We start from the raw sequence: 20,283 nt of genomic DNA on the forward strand, positions 1-20,283 counted from the left end.
CAGGGTGCCAAGGTGGAGAAGGGTCCTGAGGCGCTCACAGTGAGCAGGAGGCATGGACGCAGTCACCTGTCGGGTATCTGATGTGCACTCTGATGGAGACAGATAAACACGCACACATGCATGCACACACACACACATGTAGGCACACACACACACAGCACCACACTAGCAGGATAAAAGTGAGGGAGTGCTTGATTATATCTCAGGAATTTGACATAAAACCCTAAAGAAGAGGTTGAAAGGACAACCTGAAGCCACGAGGACAAGGAGGAGACATCTGTTGCTATAACTCTTGTTTGGAAAATGTGAATTTGGGCAGGGCACAGTGGCTCATGCCTATAATCCCAGCACACTGGGAGGCCGAGTTGGGAGGATCACTTGAGGTCAGGAGTTTGAGACTAGCCTGGCCAACATGGTGAAACCCTGTCTCTACTAAAAATACAAAAAATTAACCAGGCATGGTGGTTCACACCTATAATATCAGCTACTCAGGAGGCTGAGGCAGGAGAATCGCTTGAACCAAGAAGTGGAGGAAAGAGTGAAACTCCTTCTCAAAAATAAAATAAAAATTAAAAAATAGGCCGGGCGTGGTGGCTCAAGCCTGTAATCCCAGCACTTTGGGAGGCCGAGGTGGGTGGATCACAAGGTCAGGAGATTGATACCATCCTGGCTAGTACGGTGAAACCCCATCTCTACTACAAATACGAAAAAAAAAAAAATTAGCCAGGCGTGGTGGCGGGTGCCTGTAGTACCAGCTACTCGGGAGGCTGAGGCAGGAGAATGGTGTGAACCTGGGAGGCAGAGCTTGCAGTGAGCCAAGATCGTACCACTGCACTCCAGCCTGGGTGACAGAGCAAGACTCTGTCTCAAAACAATATATATATATATCTATATATATATATAAAAACAAAAAAACTAGCATGTAATCTTTATTCCATCAAAGTTCATGGATCCCCTGAATTCTATTCAACAAATTCTGATTAAAATTATCTGTCCAACAAATCCATAGAGACAGAAAGTAGATTGTGGTAGCCAGTGGCTGTGGCTGTGGGTGTGGGGTCTCCTTTTGGGGTGATTAAAATATTCTAGAATTAGATAGGGGTAGTGGCTGCACGATTTTATGAATATGATTTAAAAAACCACTGAATCGTACACTTTAGAACGGTGAATTGTATGTAAATAATAAAATGTGAATCCTCTCTCTCTCTCTTTTTGATATAGGGTCTCACTCTGTCATCCAGGCTGGAGTGCAGTGGCAAGATCATGGCTCACTACAGTCGTGACCTGCCAGGATCAAGTGATCCTCCCATCTCAGCCTCCTGAGTAGCTGGGACTACAGGTGCATGGCAGGGTGTCCAGCTAATTAAAAAAAAAATTTTTTTTGTAGAGGTGGGGTTTCCCAATGTTGCCCAGGGTGGTCTCAAACTCCTTGGCTCAAGTGATCCATCTGCCTTGGCCTCCCAAAGTGCTAGGATTACAGGCATTAGGCACCATGGCTGGCCTATATCTCAATTTTTAAAAATAAATTTTAAAGAAATAGCTGCCAAAGAATGACCAGAAAAGTCATAAAGGTTCTCCCCAGACACAGGGGAAGCAGGAGCCTCACTGCATACATTTAAAGGGATAGTTAAGCACCAAAACACTTTTGGCATAAAAACGTTCCTCTGCCCCAGTATAAATGCAATGCTTCACTAATGCCTCAGAGACAGCTCGTGAAGAAGAAATCTTCCTAGGAAACACTAGAGTCCAGCACGGTTTCCACTTTGAAAAGCTTATAGGGCACACATGGTATACTTTGAAAAACTTCTGTTTTTAGATCCTGTTCTTCTTTAAGGTAATCTCTGCAACTACCTGTTTAGGCTCATGGCAATGAGCATCTTGATTCTAAAATGATTAATGTTCTAGTTTTGGATCTATTCGCGTCACATAGAAAATGCTCCAGGGAACTCTGAATCTAACAAAATACCAATCTGAAGAAGGACTAAGCAAGAAATGCCATCAGAGTATTTCATGAAATAAGACAAAGATGTCTGCTCTCCTCCTTCTATTCAACGCTCATCTGGAGGTCCGAGCCAGAGCAGTAAGGGAAGAAAATGAAATAAGGAATAAATATTGGAAAAAGGAATAAAACTGTCTCTATTCATAAATGACATGATTGTGTAGAAAATCCTAAGGAATCTACAAAAAAAACTACTAGAATAGGCCGGGTGTGGTCGCCTGTAATCCCAGCACTTTGGGAGGATGAGGTGGATGGATCAAAAGGTCAGGAGTGGGAGGCCGAGACGGGCGGATCACGAGGTCAGGAGATCGAGACTATCCTGGCTAACACGGTGAAACCCCGTCTCTATTAAAAAAATACAAAAAAACAAAAAACTAGCTGGGTGAGGTGGCGGGCGCCTGTAGTCCCAGCTGAGGCGAGGCAGGGGAGGCTGAGGCAGGAGAATGGCGTGAACCCGGGAGGCAGAGCTTGCAGTGAGCTGAGATCCGGCCACTGCACTCCAGCCTGGGCGACAGAGTGAGACTCCATCTCAAAAAAAAAAAAAAAAAAGTCAGGAGATGGAGACCATCCTAGCTAACACGGTGAAACCCCGTCTCTACTAAAAAATGCAAAAAATTAGCTGGGCGTGGTGGCACGCACCTGCAGTCCCAGCCACTCCGGAGGCTGAGGCAGGAGAATGGCATGAACCCGGGAGGCGGAGCTTGCAGTGAGCCGAGATTGCGCCACTGCACTCCAGCCTGGGTGACACAGTGAGACTGTCTCAAAAAAAATGTTTTTAAAAAGATAAAAAATAAAAAACCTGTTTAAGTTGGAAGTAATCAAAATTTTAAATTTCGCTTTTTAAAAGACACTGTTAAGAAAAGCCAGGCCAGGTGCAGTAGCTCACGCCTGTAATCCCAGCACTTTGGGAGGCTGAGGCAGGAGGATCACTTGAGCCCAGGAGTTTGAGACCAGCCTGGGCAACATTGTGGGACCCTGTCTCTACAAAAAATAAAAACATCAGCTGGGTGTGGTTTTGTGTACCTGTAATCCCAGCTACTCAGGAGGCTGAGGTGGGAAGATCACTTGAGCCTGGGAGTTGGAGGTTCAAGTTGGCCCTGCATTCCAGCCTGGGTGACAGAGCAAGACTGTCTCTGAAAAATAAATAAATAAGCTGAGCACGGTGGCCCATGCCAATAGTCCCAACACTTTGGGAGGCTGAGGCAGGAGGATTACTTGAGGCCAGGAGTTCAATGTCAGCCTGGGAAACATAGTGGGCATGGTAGTGCATGCCTGTGGTCCCAGCTACTTGGGAGACTGAGGTGGGAGGATCACTTGAGCCCAGGAATTTGAGGCAGCAGTGAGCTGTGATCACGCCTGCGAATAGCTACTGCACTCCAGCCTGAGCAACAGAGGAAGACGCTGTCTCAAAAATAAATTAATTAAAAAAATTAAAATGAGGCAGGCAGGGTGGCTCATGCCTGTAATCCCAGCATTTTGGGAAGCCGAGGCAGGTGGATCACTTGAGGTCAGGAGTTCAAGACCAGCCTGGTCAACATGGTAAAACCCCATCTCTACTAAAAATATAAAAATTAGCGAGGCACAGTGGCATGCACCTGTAATCTCAGCTACTTCGGAGGCTGAGACAGAAGAATCGCTTGAACCCAGGAGGCAGAGATTGCAGTGAACTGAGATTGTGCCATTGCACTCCAGCCTGGGCAACAAGAGTGAAACTCAGTCTCAAAAAAAAAAAAAAAAAAAATTAAAATTAAAAGTCCATATCTGTTAGACATCATGATCATGAAATATTTATGAGTGACATGATATGATGCTGAGATTCGCTCTAAAATGCTTCCAAAGAAAACGTGTATGGATGGGGTAAGATAAAATTGATGGTGGTCAAAGGTGAGTGACTGTGCCATTCTTTCTATTTCGGTGCATATTTGAAATTTTCTTTTTTTTTTTTTTTTGAGGCAGAATTTTGCTTATTGCCCAGGCTGGAGTTCAATGGCACGATCTCGACTCACCACAACCTCCACCTCCCGGGTTCAAGCGATTCTCCTGCCTCAGCATCCCGAGTTGCTGGGATTACAGGCATGCGCCACCATGTCCGGCTAATTTTGTATTTTTAGTAGAGACGGGGTTTCTCCATGTTAGTCAGGCTGGTCTCGAACTCCTGACCTCAGGTGATCCACCCGCCTTGGCCTCCCAAAGTGCTGGGATTACAGGCATGAGCCACCGGGCCTGGACTTGAAACTTTGTATAATAAAATTTGTTTTTCAAAATATTTCCGACTGGGTGCTGTGGCTCACGCCTGTAATCCTAGCACTTTGGGAGGCCAAGGTGGGTGGATCACTGGAGGTCAGGAGTTTGAGACCAGCCTGGCCAACATGGTGAAACCCCGTCTCTACTAAAAGTACAAAAATTAGCTGGGCAGGGTGGAGTATGCCTTTAGTTCCAGTTACTTGGGAGGCTGAGGCAGGAGAATCACTTGAACCCGGGAGGTGGAGGTTGCAGTGAGCTGAGATCGTGCCACTGCACTTCAGCCTGGGCGACAAGAGCAAAACTCTGTACCCTGACCCCCCCAGAAAAAATCCCCAAGAATTTATCTTCATATGCCCCAGATCATTAGAAAGAGGAAGTTTGGGTCCAGTGACATCTGAGTGTAACTTTTTCCTCCTTAAAACAAGCATGTTCCCTTTCCTCCCTAGAGACACAGAAACTCTTCCTCTAACAGAAAGGCCACCCTGCCGGTGATATTTGCACACTGGTGTTCAGTGGTGCGTTTGGATGTGACAAATATAGTCAAGAGAAAATGAAACGCATACATTTGTGGCACTGCCAGTGAGATTCTCATGGCTGATGGGCAGCAGCGTGCTCAGCTCCAGGTCCGTCACCATCTGACGAGATTCCGCCAGCAAACGCTGGAGCTTGCTCGTGGGTGAGAAATCATCCTGGGAGGGTAACACAGTTGAAGCCTACAGGAAATTAAGAGGCACCTTTAAATGCTTAGGTTTACAAACACAAATGCTAACTACCTAGGAATATTTTTTTCTTTTGTTCTTTTCCTCTGTCACCCAGGCTGAAATGCAGTGGCATGATCACAACTGACTGCCTCAAGCTCCTGGGCTCAAGTGATCCTCCTGCCTCAGCCTCCTGAAAAGCTGCGACCATACGTGTGTGCAACCACACCCAGCTAATTTTTTTTTTTTTTTTTTTTTTTGGTAGAGGTGGGATCTCGTTATGTTGCTCAGGCTGATCTTGAACTCCTGGCCTCAAGTCATCCTCCTGCCTTGGCCTCCCAAAGTGCTAGGGTTATAGGTGTTAGCCACTACACCTGATCACCTGTGAATATTTCTTTGGTTTAGGTGTTACAAAGCAAAGCAGAACATCAAATAGTAAAATAAGAATAATTAAATTAATTCCTTTTCTTTCTTTCTTTCTTTTTTTTTTTTTTGAGACGGAGTCTTGCTCTGTCGCCCAGGCTGGAGTGCAGTGGCGCGATTTCAGCTCACTGCAAGCTCTGCCTCCCGGGTTCACGCCATTCTCCTGCCTCAGCATCCCGAGTAGCTGGTACTACAGGCGCCCATTACCATGCCCAGCTAATTTTGTTTTGTATTTTTTAGTAGAGACGGGGTTTCACCGTGTTAGCCAGAATGGTCTCGATCTCCTGACCTCATGATCCACCTGCCTCGGCCTCCCAAAGTGCAGGGATTATAGGCGTGAGCCACCGCACCCGGCCTCTTTTGTTTTTTTTTTGAGATGGAGTTTTGCTCTTGTTGCCTAGGCTGGAGTGCAATAGTGTGACCTCAGCTCATTGCAACCTCCACCTCTTGGGTTCAAGTGATTCTCCTGCCTCAGCCTCCCACGTAGATGGGGCTACAGGTGCCCGCCACCACGCCCAGCTAATTTTGTATGTTTAGTAGAGATGGGGTTTCACCATGTTGGCCAGGGTGGTCTTGAACTTCCGACCTCCGGTGATGCACCTGCCTTGAACTCCCAAAGTGCTAGGATTACAGGCATGAGCCACTGCACCCAACCCCTTTTATTTCTTAGAACCTACTCAGTTAAATAATTTGACTTAAACAGAACTTGCTACAGCTAATGAAGTAACACCCATGTGATAAAAGAATCCTAGACATTAGTTAACTCTCCTCAACCAACTTGTCAAGGCTGTATTTAGCATGTCAAAATACTTGCAAAATAAGACAACATTAAAGGCTTATAAGCCTTGAAAAATATGTGGGTATGTGCCTTCATTTATTCCTATTAAATTTCAACTTTGGGATCTGAAGTTTAGCACGAAAATGAGTCATTGCCAACTGCTCTCGAAGGGGCCTAGACTGATTTTTTTTTTTTTTTTTTTTTTGAGATGGAGTCTCACTCTGTCGCCAGGTTGGATTGCAGTGGCGCGATCTCAGCTCACTGCAACCTCCACCTCCCGGGTTCAAGCGATTCTCCTGCCTTTCAGCCTCCCGAGTAGCCGGGACTACAGGTGCACGCCACACGCCAAGCTGATTTTCGTATTTTTAGTAGAGATGGGATTTCACCATGTTGGCCAGGATTGTCTCAATCTCCTGACCTCATGATCTGCCCGCCTCGGCCTCCCAAAGTACTGGGATTATAGGCGTGAGCCACCGCACCTGGCCCTGAATTTTTTTTTTTTTTTTTTTTTAATTTCTTGAGATGGAGCCTTGTTCTGTCGCCAGGCTGGAGTGCAGTGGTGTGATCTTGGCTCACTGCAAACTTCTCCCAGGTTCAAGCGATTCCCCTGCCTCAGCCTCCCGAGTAGCTGGGATACAGGCATGCGCCACCATGCCCAGCTAATTTTTTGTGTTTTAGTAGAGACGGGGTTTCACCATGCTGGCCAGGATGGTCTCAATCTCTTTTTTTTTTTTTTTTTTTTTTTTTTGAGACGGAGTCTTGCTCTGTCGCCCAGGCTGGAGTGCAGTGGCCGGATCTCAGCTCACTGCAAGCCCCGCCTCCCGGGTTCACGCCATTCTCCTGCCTCAGCCTCCCGAGTAGCTGGGACTACAGGCGCCCGCCACCTCGCCCGGCTAGTTTTTTGTATTTTTTAGTAGAGACGGGGTTTCACCGTGTTAGCCAGGATGGTCTCGATCTTCTGACCTCGTGATCCACCCGTCTCGGCCTCCCAAAGTGCTGGGATTACAGGCTTGAGCCACCGCGCCCGGCCGGATGGTCTCAATCTCCCAACCTTAGGTGATCCCCCTGCCTTGACCTCCAAAAGTGCTGGGAGTACAGGCTTGAGCCACCACCTGATTTTTTTTTTTTTAAAGAAAACTTAATTTCTAATTTCTATCATCAATGATCACTACTGACCTGACATGTAGATGTTTAACGAACATCTGCTGAATTTATCTGTGTGTACATATGGAATGTAGGCATGCAATGTTAAGTACTGCCTCAGAAAAACTGATGCAAACATTGGAAAAGAGTCTCCAAGAGCTAAAAAAGGTAATAGCTAATATTTTCCCTCATAGTTATAACTTAAAAAATTCAACAGCTTTGGCTGGGCACGGTGGCTCACGCCTGTTATCCCAGCACTTTGGAAGGCTGAGGCGGGCAGATCATGAGGTCAGGAGATGGAGACCATTGTGGCTAATGCGGTGAAATCCCATCTCTACTAAAAATACAAAAAAATTAGCTGGGCGTGGTGGCGGGCGTCTGTAGTAGTCCCAGCCACTAGGGGAGGCTGAGGCAGGAGAATGGCGTGAACCCGGGAGGCGGAGCTTGCAGTGAGCCGAGACTGCACCACTGCACTCCAACCCGGACGACAGAGCGAGACTCTGTCTCAAAAAAAAAAAAAAAAAAAAAAAAAAGGCCGGGCGCGGTGGCTCAAGCCTGTAATCCCAGCACTTTGGGAGGCCGAGACGGGCGGATCACAAGGTCAGGAGATCGAGACCATCCTGGCTAACACGGTGAAACCCCGTCTCTACTAAAAAAAATACAAAAAACTAGCCGGGCGAGGTGGCGGGTGCCTGTAGTGCCAGCTACTCGGGAGGCTGAGGCAGGAGAATGGCGGGAACCCGGGAGGCAGAGCTTGCAGTGAGCTGAGATCCAGCCACAGCACTCCAGCCTGGGCGACAGAGCCAGACTCCGTCTCAAAAAAAAAAAAAAAAAACTGAACCGTTTTACTGAGGTATAACTGACATACAACTAACTATACAACTAAAATGTACACTCTGATGAGTTTTGACACATGTATACATCCCTGAAACCATGACCACAAAGAATAGTGACACATTCATTACACCCAAACCCCTTTGGAATTCCTCTGCCCTGTGCCTCCCTCCCTATTCCCAGACAACCACTGTCTCTTTTCTGTAACACAGATTAATTTGCATATTCTAGAATTTTATATTAATGCGTTCAAACTTTTGTGTCCCCCTTGTTTCTTTCACTCAGTGTAATTATCTTGAGATTAACCTATGTGACTATGTGTATAAATAATTCCTTTTTGTTGCTGAGAGGTATCCTATTGTGTGGATATATTAGGTTGGTGCAAAAGTAAGTATCGTCTTTGTCATTAAAAGCAATGGCAGGCCATTAAAAGTAATCCCAACACTTTGGGAGACTGAGGCAGGCAGATCACTTGAGGTCAGGCATTCCAGACCAGCCTGGCCAGCATGGTGCAATCCCCGTCTACTAAAAATACAAAAATTAGCCTGGTGTGGTGGCGTGTGCCTGTAATCCCAGCTACGCGGGAGGCTGAGGCAGGAGAATTGCTTAAACCTGGGAGGCGGGGGTTGTAGAGAGCCAAGATCATGCTACTGGACTCCAGCCTGGGCGAGAGAGCAAGGTTCAATCTCAAAAAAAAAAAAAAAAAAAAAAGGAATGGCAAAAACCGCAATTACTTTTGCACTAACCTATTACCACAGTGATTTAGCCATTCACTTGTGAATGGACATTTGGGTTGTTTCTGGTGTGCTGGGTAATACAAATAAAGCTGCTTGCATATTCATGTATAGTAAGTCTTTGTATAGACACATTTTATTTTATTTTATTTTATTTTTTCTGAGATGGAGTTTTGCTCTTATTGACCAGGCTAGAGTGCAGTCGCACAATCTCAGTTCACTACAACCTCCGCCTTCCGGTTTCAGGCGATTCTCCTGCCTCAGCCTCCCAAGTCACTGGGATTATAGGTAACCGCCACCATGCCCAGCTAATTTTTTTTTTTTTGTATTTTTAGTAGAGATGGGGGTTTCACCATGTTGGTCAGGCTGGTCTTGAACTGCTGACATCATGATCCACCCGCCTTGGCTTCCCAAAGTGTTGGGATTACAGGCGTGAGTCACTGCACCCGGCTGTATAGACACATTTTTTTTCCGTTTATCTAGGAATGGAATGCTAGCTAGGTCATACGGTAGGTGTATATTTAACCTTTTTTTTTTCTTTTTTTAGAGACAGGGTCTCGCTCTGTCACCCAAGCTGGAATGCAGTGGCGCAATCATGGCTTCCTGCGGTCTCAAACTCCTGGACTCAAGTAATCCTCCCACCGCAGCCTCCCAAGTAGCTGGGACCGTAGGCATGAACCATTACACCCAGCTCATTTTTAAATTTTTTGTGGAGACGGGGTCTTGTTATGTTGCCCAGGGTGGTCTCAAACTCCTGACCTCAAGCAATCCTCCTGCCTCAGCCTCCCAAAGTGCTGGGGTATATTTAACATTTTAAGAAACTGCCAGATGTTTTCCAAAGTACCAGTGACATTCCCACCATCAGTGTATGACGGTCCCAGCTGCTCCAGATTCCAGTCAATACTTGCTATGATCCATTTTTAAATTCCAGACATTCTAATAGGTATGAAGTGGTATCTCAATGTGGTTTTAAGTCGCATTCCCCTAATGACTAACAATGTTGTGCATCTTTTCACACACTAAACCACCATATATTTATAGCTTTGTTTTCAACTGATAGAGAAGTTCTAACCAGTTATTCAATCCCAAAGAGACACTATTCTTTATGTCTGTGTAGAATATCCCTTCTTTAATTACTTCTCGAGATTTACCTCCTCTCTGCACTATGCTAATAAAACACTTATCAGGCCAGGCGTGGTGGCTCATGCCTGTAATCCCAGCACCTTGGGAGGCTGAGGCGGGTGGATCACCTGAGGTCAGAAGTTCAAGACCAGCCTGGTCAACATGGTGAAATCCCCTCTGGCTATGGCCAGGTGCGGTGGCTCACACCTGTAATCCTAATGCTTTGGGAGGCTGAGGCAGGTGGATCATGTGAGGTTAGGAGTTCAAGACTAGCCTGGCCAACATGGTGAAACTCTGTCTCTACTAAAAATACAGAAAAATTAGCTGGGTGTGATGGCACACACCTGTAATCCCAGCTATTTGGGAGTCTGAGGTGGAGAATTGCTTGAATCCAGGAGGCGGAGGTTGCAGTGAGCCAAGATCATGCCACTGCACTCCAGTCTTGGTGACAAGAGTGAGACTCTGCCTCAAAAAGAAAAAAAATTTTTTTTTTTCTCCTTTTTTTTTTTTTTTTTTTTTTGAGACGGAGTCTCGCTCTGTCACCCAGGCTGGAGTGCAGTGGCTGGATCTCAGCTCACTGCAAGCTCCACCTCCCGGGTTTACGCCATTCTCCTGCCTCAGCCTCCCGAGTAGCTGGGACTACAGGCGCCCGCCACCACGCCCGGCTAGTTTTTTTGTATTTTTTAGTAGAGACGGGGTTTCACCATGTTAGCCAGGTTGGTCTCGATCTCCTGACCTCGTGATCCGCCCGTCTCGGCCTCCCAAAGTGCTGGGATTACAGGCTTGAGCCACCACGCCCGGCCTTTTCTCTCCTTTTTAAAAAGAGAATTCAAAATGTGTTTACCATGTGATTCCAAATGATGAACAGGAGAAATAAACATTAACTCAACAAATTTATTATGATGATTATTATTATTGGAACGATGTTTTGCTCTTGTTGCCTAGGCTGAAGCGCAATGGTGTGATCTCGGCTCACTGCAACCTCTGCCTCCCGGGTTCAAGCGATTCTCCTGCCTCAGTCTCCTGAGTAGCTGAGTTTACAGGCACCTGCCACCATGCCTGGCTAATTTTTGTATATTTAGTAAAGACGGGGTTTCACCGTGTTGACCAGGCTGGTCTTGAACTTCTGACCTCAGGTGATCCACCCACCTCGGCCTCCCAAAGTGCTGGGATTATAGGCATGAGCCACCACGCCCGGCCTATTATTATTTTTTAAAACAGGGTCTGGCTCTGTCGCCCAGGCTGAAGTGCAATGGCACAATCTCAGCTTGCTGCAGCCTCCGCCTCCCGGGCTCAAGCAATTCTTCCACATCAACCTCTTGAGTGGCTGGGACCACAGGCATGAGCTATAACACCTGGCTAATTTTTGTATTTTTAGTAGAGACGGGGTTTCACCATGTTGGCCAGGCTGGTCTTCAACTCCCGACCTCAGGTGATCCACCCGCCTCAGCCTCCCAAGGTGCTGGGATTACAGGCATGAGCCACCACGCCTGGCCTGATAAGTGTTTTATTAGCATGGTGCAGAGAGGAAATAAATCTCGAGAAGTAATTAAAGAAGGGATATTCTACACAGACATAAAGAATAGTGTCTCTTTGGGATTGAATAACTGGTTAGAACTTCTCTATCAGTTGAAAACAAAGCTATAAATATATGGTGGTTTAGTGTGTGAAAAGATGCACAACATTGTTAGTCATTAGGGGAATGCGACTTAAAACCACATTGAGATACCACTTCATACCTATTAGAATGTCTGGAATTTAAAAATGGATCATAGCAAGTATTGACTGGAATCTGGAGCAGCTGGGACCGTCATACACTGATGGTGGGAATGTCACTGGTACTTTGGAAAACATCCGGCAGTTTCTTTTTTTTTTTTTTTTTTTTTGAGACGGAGTCTCGCTCTGTAGCCCAGGCTGGAGTGCAGTGGCCGGATCTCAGCTCACTGCAAGCTCCGCTTCCCGGGTTCACGCCATTCTCCGGCCTCAGCCTCCCGAGTAGCTGGGACTACAGGCGCTGCCACCTCGCCCGGCTATTTTTTGTATTTCTTAGTAGAGACGGGGTTTCACCGTGTTAGCCAGGATGGTCTCGATCTCCTGACCTCGTGATCCGCCTGTCTCGGCCTCCCAAAGTGCTGGGATCACAGGCTTGAGCCACCGCGCCCGGCCGGCAGTTTCTTAAAATGTTAAATATACCCCAGCACTTTGGGAGGCTGAGGCAGGAGGATTGCTTGAGGTCAGGAGATTGAGACCACCCTGGGCAACATAACAGTCTCCACAAAAAATTTAAAAATGAGCTGGGCGTAATGGTTCATGCCTATAATCCCAGCTACTTGGGAGGCTGCGGTGGGAGGATTACTTGAGTCCAGGAGTTTGAGACCGCAGGAAGCCATGATTGCGCCACTGCATTCCAGCTTGGGTGACAGAGCGAGACCCTGTCTCTAAAAAAAAGAAAGAAAAAGTTAAATATACACCTACCGTATGACCTAGCTAGCATTCCATTCCTAGATAAATGAAAAAAAAAGTATCTATACCAAGACTTATTTACACATAAATATGCAAGCAGCTTTATTTGTATTACCCAGCACACCAGAAACAACCCAAATGTCCATTCACAAGTGAATGGCTAAATCACTGTGGTAATAGGTTGGTACAGAAGTAATTGCGGGCCGGGCGCGGTGGCTCACGCCTGTAATCCCAGCACTTTGGGAGGCCAAGGTGGATCACGAGGTCAGGAGATTGAGACCATCCTGGCGAACACGGTAAAACCCCATCTCTACTAAAAATACAAAAAAAACTAGCCGGGCGTGGCAGCAGGCGCCTGTAGTCCCAGCTTCTTGGGAGGCTGAGGCAGGAGAATGGCGTGAACCCGGGAGGCGGCAGAGCTTGCAGTGAGCCGAGATCGCGTCACTGCACTCCAGCCTGGGTGACAGAGCAAGACTCCGTCTCAAAAAAAAAAAAAAAAAAAAAAAAAGTATTTGTGGTTTTTACCATTACTCTTTTTTTTCTTTTTTTTTTTGAGATTGAGTCTCGCTCTGTCACCCAGGCTGGAGTCCAGTAGCATGATCTTGACTCACTGCAACCCTCGCCTCCTGAGTTTAAGTAATTCTCCTGCCTCAGCCTCCCAAGTAGCTGGGATTACAGGCACACGCCACCACACCAAGCTAATTTTTGTGGTTTTAGTAGACAGGGGGTTTCACTGTGCTGGCCAGGCTGGTCTGGAACGTCTGACCTCAAGTGATCCACCTGCCTCAGTCTCCCAAAGTGTTGGGATTACTTTTAACGGCCTGCCATTGCTTTTAATGACAAAGACCATATTTACTTTTGCACCAACCTAATATATCCACACAATAGGATACTTCTCAGCAACAAAAAGGAATTATTTATACACACAGTCACATAGGTTAATCTCAAGATAATTACACTGAGTGAAAGAAACAAGAGGGACACAAAAGTTTGAACGCATTAATATAAAATTCTAGAAAATGCAAACTAATCTGTGTTACAGAAAAGAGACCAGTGGTTGTCTGGGAACAGGGAGGGATGCACAGGGCAGAGGAAGAATTCCAAAGGGGTTTGGGTGTAATGAATGTGTCACTATTAGTCTGTCACATACAGACTAATGTGTGGTAAATGGGATTTCATTATATAAGACAATGTCCGGCCAGTGCAACACCTCATGCCTGTAATCCCATTAGTGGGATGAAGATTTCAATTTGCCACCCTGGTATCCTGGTAAATCATAGATGTTAGATGTTTTCCTTTTTTTTGTTTTTGTTTTTTTGTTTTTTTTTTTGAGACAGAATCTCGCTCTGTTGCCAGGCTGGAATGCAATGGCGCAACCTCGGCTCACTGCAACCTCCACCTCCTGGTTTCAAGCCATTCTCCCACCTCAGCCTCCCAAGTAACTGAGATTACAGGTGCCCTCCACTATGCCCGGCTAATTTTTGTATTTTAGTAGAGATGGAGTTTCACCATGTTGGTCAGGCTGGTCTCAAACTCCTGACCTCAGGTGATCTGCCCACCTCGGCCTCCCAAAGTGTTGGGATTACAGGCATGAGCCACTGCACCTGGCGATGTTTTCCTTTTTTATGTTTTTAAAATTTTATTGAAATAAAAAATAGAGGCAGGGTCTTGCTATGTTGCCCATGCTGATCCTGGGCTTAAGTGATCCTCCCACCTTGGTCCCCCAGAGTGTTGGGATTACAGGCATGAGACATGGTACCTGGCCAGACATTTTCTTATGTAATGAAATCCCATTTACCACACATTAGTCTGTATGCATGTCTCTGCAGACAGAGAAATCTGTAAGCAAGCCCACCAACGTGTCACCTGGGGTCTCTCTAGACACTGCCAGGGGTTGTGTATTTGGCGGAAGGGGCAGCTGAGACCAGGTAGTTGGGTGATATCTTCTGGGTGTACATTTCTGTATTGTTCTTGTGGTTTGTTTTTCTTTTCTTCCTTTTTTTTTTTTTTTTTTTTTTTTTTACAACCCACATGTATCAAGTTGCCAATAAGTAAACAAACAAACAAACAATCTTTCTTGGAAGAAAAAAAAGTAGTCCCGGCACGGCGGTTCACATGTATAATCCCAGCACTTTGGGAGGCCAAGGCAAGAAGATCACTGAGCCCAAGTGTTCAAGACCAGACTGGGCAACAAATTGAGACCCTGTCTCTACAAAAAATAAGAAAATTAGCTGGGAGTGGTAGCATGTGCCTGTAGTTGCAGCTACTGGGGAGGCTGAGGCAGGAGGATTGCTTGAGCACAGGAGGTTGAGGCTGCAGGGAGCCATGATTGTACCACTGCACTACAGCCTGGGTGACTGAGTACCCCGTCTCAAAGAAACAGAACAAAACACACACAAAATAATAAAATAAATAACAGGATTGCCTTAAAAGCATCTTAAAATCCTAGAATTAAAAAAAAACAAAACAAAACGGAGGAATAGCCAAAATAAGCACGCTAACAGTGGTTGCTAGAGGAGCATTAAAAGCCTTTGGTGAGAGGTCTGACTTGAGTAAGCTGCGAAATTCTAAGCAAAATACAAACCTTTTCATTGAATGCTGGTTCATCTTTGCAGATTAACAAACTCTTAGGCGAGTTCTTTTTATCGGAAGAGGACTCTGTCTCATCCTCTCTCAAGGCAGATTTTGAAGAGCCCAAAGAGTGGGAATCTTGGATGGCAATTAGCTCACTATGAATAAGAAAACCCAACAAAAACAGATATCTTAAAACAATATCATACATAGATCACTCTTATAGTTTTAAAAGTATCTTAAAAGGACAAACAAGTGTTTTTGTTATTGAAGCAGCGCAAGTTTGAGTAGAACATTATAGATTGGAATAGAATATTATAAGTTAATGCACACCTTTTGCAAATAAGAATGAAAACAAGGCCGGGCACAGTAGCTCACGCCTATAATCCCAGCACTTTGGGAGGCTGAGCCGGGTGGATCATAGGTCAGGAGATCAGGACCATCCTGGCCAACATGGTGAAACCCCATCTCTACTAAAAATATAAACATTAGCTGGGTGTGGCCAGGCGCAGTGGCTCATGCCTGTAATCCCAGCACTTTGGGAGGCCGAGGTGGGCGGATCACGAGGTCAGGAGATCGAGACCATCCTAACACGGTGAAACCCCGTCTCTACTAAAAATACAAAAAATTAGGCGGGCATGGTGGCAGGCACCTTAGTCCCAGCTATTCAGAAGGCTGAAGCTACTTGGAAGGAGAATGGCGTGAACCCGGGAAGCAGAGCGTGCAGTGAGCCAAGATCATGCCACTGCACTCCAGCCTAGGCGACAGAGCGAGACTGCCTCAAAAATAAAAAATTAACTGGGTGTGGTGGCACGTGCCTGTAATGCCAGTTACTCAGGAGGCTGAGGCATGAGAATTGCTTGAACCCAGGAGGCGGAGGTTGCAGAGAGCCGAGATTGCACCACTGCACTCCAGCCTGGCAATGAAGCGAGACTCTGTCTCAAAAAAAAAAAAAAAAAAAAGAATGAAAACAAAATTGTTAGATAAAGGTAACTATAGAATAAAGAATGTCCCCCTAAAAATACAATGAACTGAACGTTCTAGAGATAGGATCATCTAAAAGGGGGGAAAAAATTAAAATAGACTAATTCTTTTTTTTTTTTTTTTTTTGAGACAGAGTCTGGCTCTGTCACCCAGGTTGGAGTGCAGTGGCGGGATCTTGGCTCACTGCAAGCTCCGCCTCCCAGGTTCATGCCATTCTCCAGCCTCAGCTTCCCATGTAGCTGGCACTACAGGCGCCCGCCACTACGCCCGGCTAATTTTTTTGGTATTTTTAGTAGAGACGGGGTTTCACCGTGTTAGCCAGGATGGTCTCAATCTCCTGACCTCGTGATCCACCCGCCTTGGCCTCCCAAAGTGCTGGGATTACAGCCGTGAGCCACCGCACCTGGCCAAATAGACTGATTCTTTTTTTTTTTTTTTTTTTTGAGTTGGAGTCTCGCTCTGTCGCCCAGGCTGGAGTGCCGTGGCCGGATCTCAGCTCACTGCAAGCTCCGCCTCCCGGGTTCACGCCATTCTCCTGCCTCAGCCTCCCGAGTAGCTGGGACTACAGGCGCCCGCCACCTCGCCCGGCTCGTTTTTTGTATTTTTTAGTGGAGACGGGGTTTCACTGTGTTAGCCAGGATGGTCTCGATCTCCTGACCTCGTGATCCACCCGTCTCGGCCTCCCAAAGTGCTGGGATTACAGGCTTGAGCCACCGCGCCCGGCCAATAGACTGATTCTTAAAAAAAAAAAAAAAAAAAAAAAAAAAAAAAAAGCCGGCTGGGTGCAGTGACTCATACCTGTAATCCCCATACTTTGGGAGGCTGAGAAGGGCGGATCACCTGAGGTCAGGAGTTTGAGACCAGCCTGGCCAACATGGTAAAACTGCGCCTCTACTAAAAAAATACAAAAATCAGCCGGGCATGGTGGCGCATGCCTGTAATCTCAGCTACTCGAGAGGCTGAGGCAGGAGAATCGCTTGAACCCAGGAGGCAGAGGCTGCAGTGAGCCAAGATCGTGCCATTGCACTCCAGCCTAGGGGACAAGAGCAAAACTTCATCTCAAAAAAAAAAAAAAGAGCCAAGTGCAGTAATTCCTGCCTGTAGTCCCAGCTACTTGGGAGGCTGAGGTGGGATCACTTGAGCCCAGGAGTTAGAGGCTGCAGTGAGCTATCACTATAACACTGCACTCCAGCCTGGGTGACAGCGAGACCCTATCTCTAAAAAGAAAAAAAAAAAAAGAAAAAAAAAAACACGGAATAAGGTTATACTTGTGAAAATTTTAGGTTTTCAGTTTTTGAGATTGATTTTTGTTAATGGCTTTGTTTATTTATTTATTTTTGTTATCATTAGAGATGGGGTTTCACTATGTTGCCCACTATGGCCTTGAACTTCTGAACTCAGGAGATCCTCCTTGCTTTGGCCTCCCTAAGTGTTGGGATTGCAGGCATGAGCCACCTCACCTGGCCAATAACTTTTTTTTTTTTGAGACTGAGTCCCATTCTATTGCCCAGGCTGGAGTGCAGTGGCATAATCTTGAGTCATTGCAACCTCCGTCTCCTGGGTTCAAGCGATTCTTGTGCCTCAGCCTCCCGAGTAGCTGGGACTACAGGCGTGTGCCACCATGTCCGGCTCATTTTTGCATTTTTAGTAGAGATAGGGTTTCACCATGTTGGCCAGACTGGTCTCGAACTCCTGACCTCAGGTGATCCGCCTGATTTTGACAGAAAAGCTGTTCTGGAACAGACCAGAGGCACTAGAACTGCTTCCTCCCCTGTAACCTAAAACAAAGTGAGAACAGGCTGCCCCCGGTTTCTCCCTGCATGGGTAAACCTGTTTGTCAAATGGAATGCTGGCACAAATGTGAACATTTTAGTTAGATAATCAAGTAGGTAAGCAAGTTCTTATAATCTATGGAAAAATAGAAAAACATAATTATCTTTCTACTTAATCACATATTTGTCATGTGATATCTTGGCATCCGTCTCTGCTGGCGGAACAGGCCAATCACTTCAATCATTTTAAGTCGGTGAGGTCAAAAGGGCCTTGAAAGAAACTCTGAATGTAAATTTGCACTTATTTCGTACATTAAATTTAATCCTCTATGCTCTTAAAACTATCTGACATAAGCTTGTCCCTTAATATATGGGTGTCCTTGTTCAGTAGTGAAAAATAGGCAGTTGTGCCATGATACTTGCAATTATCCAAAGATCTTTAAAGACCAAATATGAATAGATGACATTTAGCGTGACGACCGACTTTTTAAAATAATTCGCAACTGGCAGAATGACTATCTGTATGACCTTTAAACAATTCAAGTTTTTAAAAGGGCCAGAGGAAATAAATAAACAAAATAAAATTAAAGAGCCAAAGGACACTCCAAATAATTAAGCACTAGAAATAAATTTTAATCATAAAATCCTATAAAAGCCGATGTAATGATTAAAATACGCCTCTCGGTCGGGCGCGGTGGCTCACGCCTGTAATCCCAGCACTTTGGGAGGCCGAGGCAGGCGGATCACGAGGTCAGAAGATCGAGACCATCCTGGTTAACATGGTGAAACCTCGTCTCTACTAAAAATACAAAAAAATTAGCCAGGCGTGGTGGCGGGCACCTGTAGTCCCAGCTACACGGGAGGCTGAGGCAGGAGAATGGCGTGAACCCGGGAGGCGGAGCTTGCAGCGAGCCGAGATTGCGCCACTGCACTCCAGCCTGGGTGGCAGAGCGAGACTCCATCTCAAAAAAAAAAAAAAAAAAAAGGCCGGGCGCGGTGGCTCAAGCCTGTAATCCCAGCACTTTGGGAGGCCGAGACGGGCGGATCACGAGGTCAGGAGATCTAGACCATCCTGGCTGACACGGTGAAACCCCGTCTCTACTAAAAAATACAAAAACTAGCCGGGCGAGGTGGCGGGCGCCTGTAGTCCCAGCTACTCGGGAGGCTGAGGCAGGAGAATGGCGTAAACCCGGGAGGCGGAGCTTGCAGTGAGCTGAGATCCGGCCACTGCACTCCAGCCTGGGCGACACAGCGAGACTCCGTCTCAAAAAAAAAAAAAAAAAAAAAAAAAAAAATACGCCTCTCAATATGGAAACTTCATCCTTTCTGTAATTTAAGATTAAAGAGCTATGCTTTATTTAAAAATAGACATTATTATGACGCCACTCACACACAAGATTTAGCTATTTTAACAATAAGACAAGCCTGAATAAGGCAGCATATGCTAACAACTAATCCATTTTCTTCTCTTAAAAAAGCCAATAACTTACCAGCTTGTTCAATACAAGTATCCTCCTTCCTGAACGATTTTGAAAAATTGAGAAAGTTTGGGCGATGTAAAGTCTCAAACAGATACGAACTGAATGAACGCAAAGGCAGGCATGGCTGGATATGTAAATACACTAAGTGACCCTGGATAAGAGCTGAGAGATGCCGGGTGTGGTGGCTCACACCTGTCATCCCCACAGGTGAAAAGATTGCTTAAGCCCAGAAGTTCGAGACCAGCCTGGGCAAGATAGTATCACCTCATCTCAATTTTTTAAAAAAGAGCGATGATACATTTTTTTTTTTTTTGAATAGTCTCACTTTGTTGCCCAAGCTGGAGTGCAGTGGCACAACCATAGCTCACTGCCGTGTCAAACTCCTGAGTTCAAGTGATCCTCCCACAGGTGTTTGCCATTCATGCCCAGCAAATTAAAATTTTTTTTCTTGTAGAGATGGAGCCTCACTATGTCACCCAGGCTAGTCTCAAATTCCTGGACTCAAGTGATCCTCCTGCCTCAGCCTCCCAATCCTGGGACTACAGGTGTACACCACCATGCCCAGCTAACTTAAAAACAATTGTTTAAAAATGTGTAGAGGCCAAGCATGGTGGCTCACGCCTGTAATTACAGCAATTTGGGAGGCCAAGGTGGGTGGATCACTTGAAGTCAGGAGTTTGAGACCAGCCTGGCCAATATGGTGAGACCCCATCTTTACTAAAAATACAAAAATTAGCTGGGCATGGTGGTGTGTGCCTTTAATCCCAGCTACTTGGGAGGCTGGGGCAGGAGAATGGCTTGAACTCAGGAGGCAGAGGTCTCAGTGAGCCAAGATTGCGCCACTGCATTCCAGCCTGGGCGACAAAGCTAGACTCCATCTCCAAAAAAAAAAAAAAGGGTAGAGATAGGGTCTCGCTATATTGCCCATGCTGGTCTCAAACTCCTGGCTTCATGTGACCCTCCTGCCTTGGCCTCCCAACGTGCTAGAATTACAGGCATAAGCCACCACAATGCATCAAGAGAAATTTTTATGTGGT

The 20,283-nt window shown here is 46.1% G+C and overlaps 1 protein-coding gene across 1 annotated transcript in view; it reads right to left on the bottom strand.

Moving 5' to 3' along the window:
- Window positions 1–20,283, bottom strand: part of LOC105494253 (coiled-coil domain containing 62) — a 57,077-nt gene that overhangs the window by 10,205 nt on the left and 26,589 nt on the right. The window contains 2 exon segments of the mRNA XM_011762549.3: window positions 4,807–4,956; window positions 15,023–15,167. Of these exon segments, the coding sequence (XP_011760851.3) occupies window positions 4,807–4,956; window positions 15,023–15,167 (295 nt within the window).

Source organism: Macaca nemestrina, chromosome 10 (assembly GCF_043159975.1).
Source record: "Macaca nemestrina isolate mMacNem1 chromosome 10, mMacNem.hap1, whole genome shotgun sequence".
Classification (NCBI taxonomy): domain Eukaryota; kingdom Metazoa; phylum Chordata; class Mammalia; order Primates; family Cercopithecidae; genus Macaca; species Macaca nemestrina.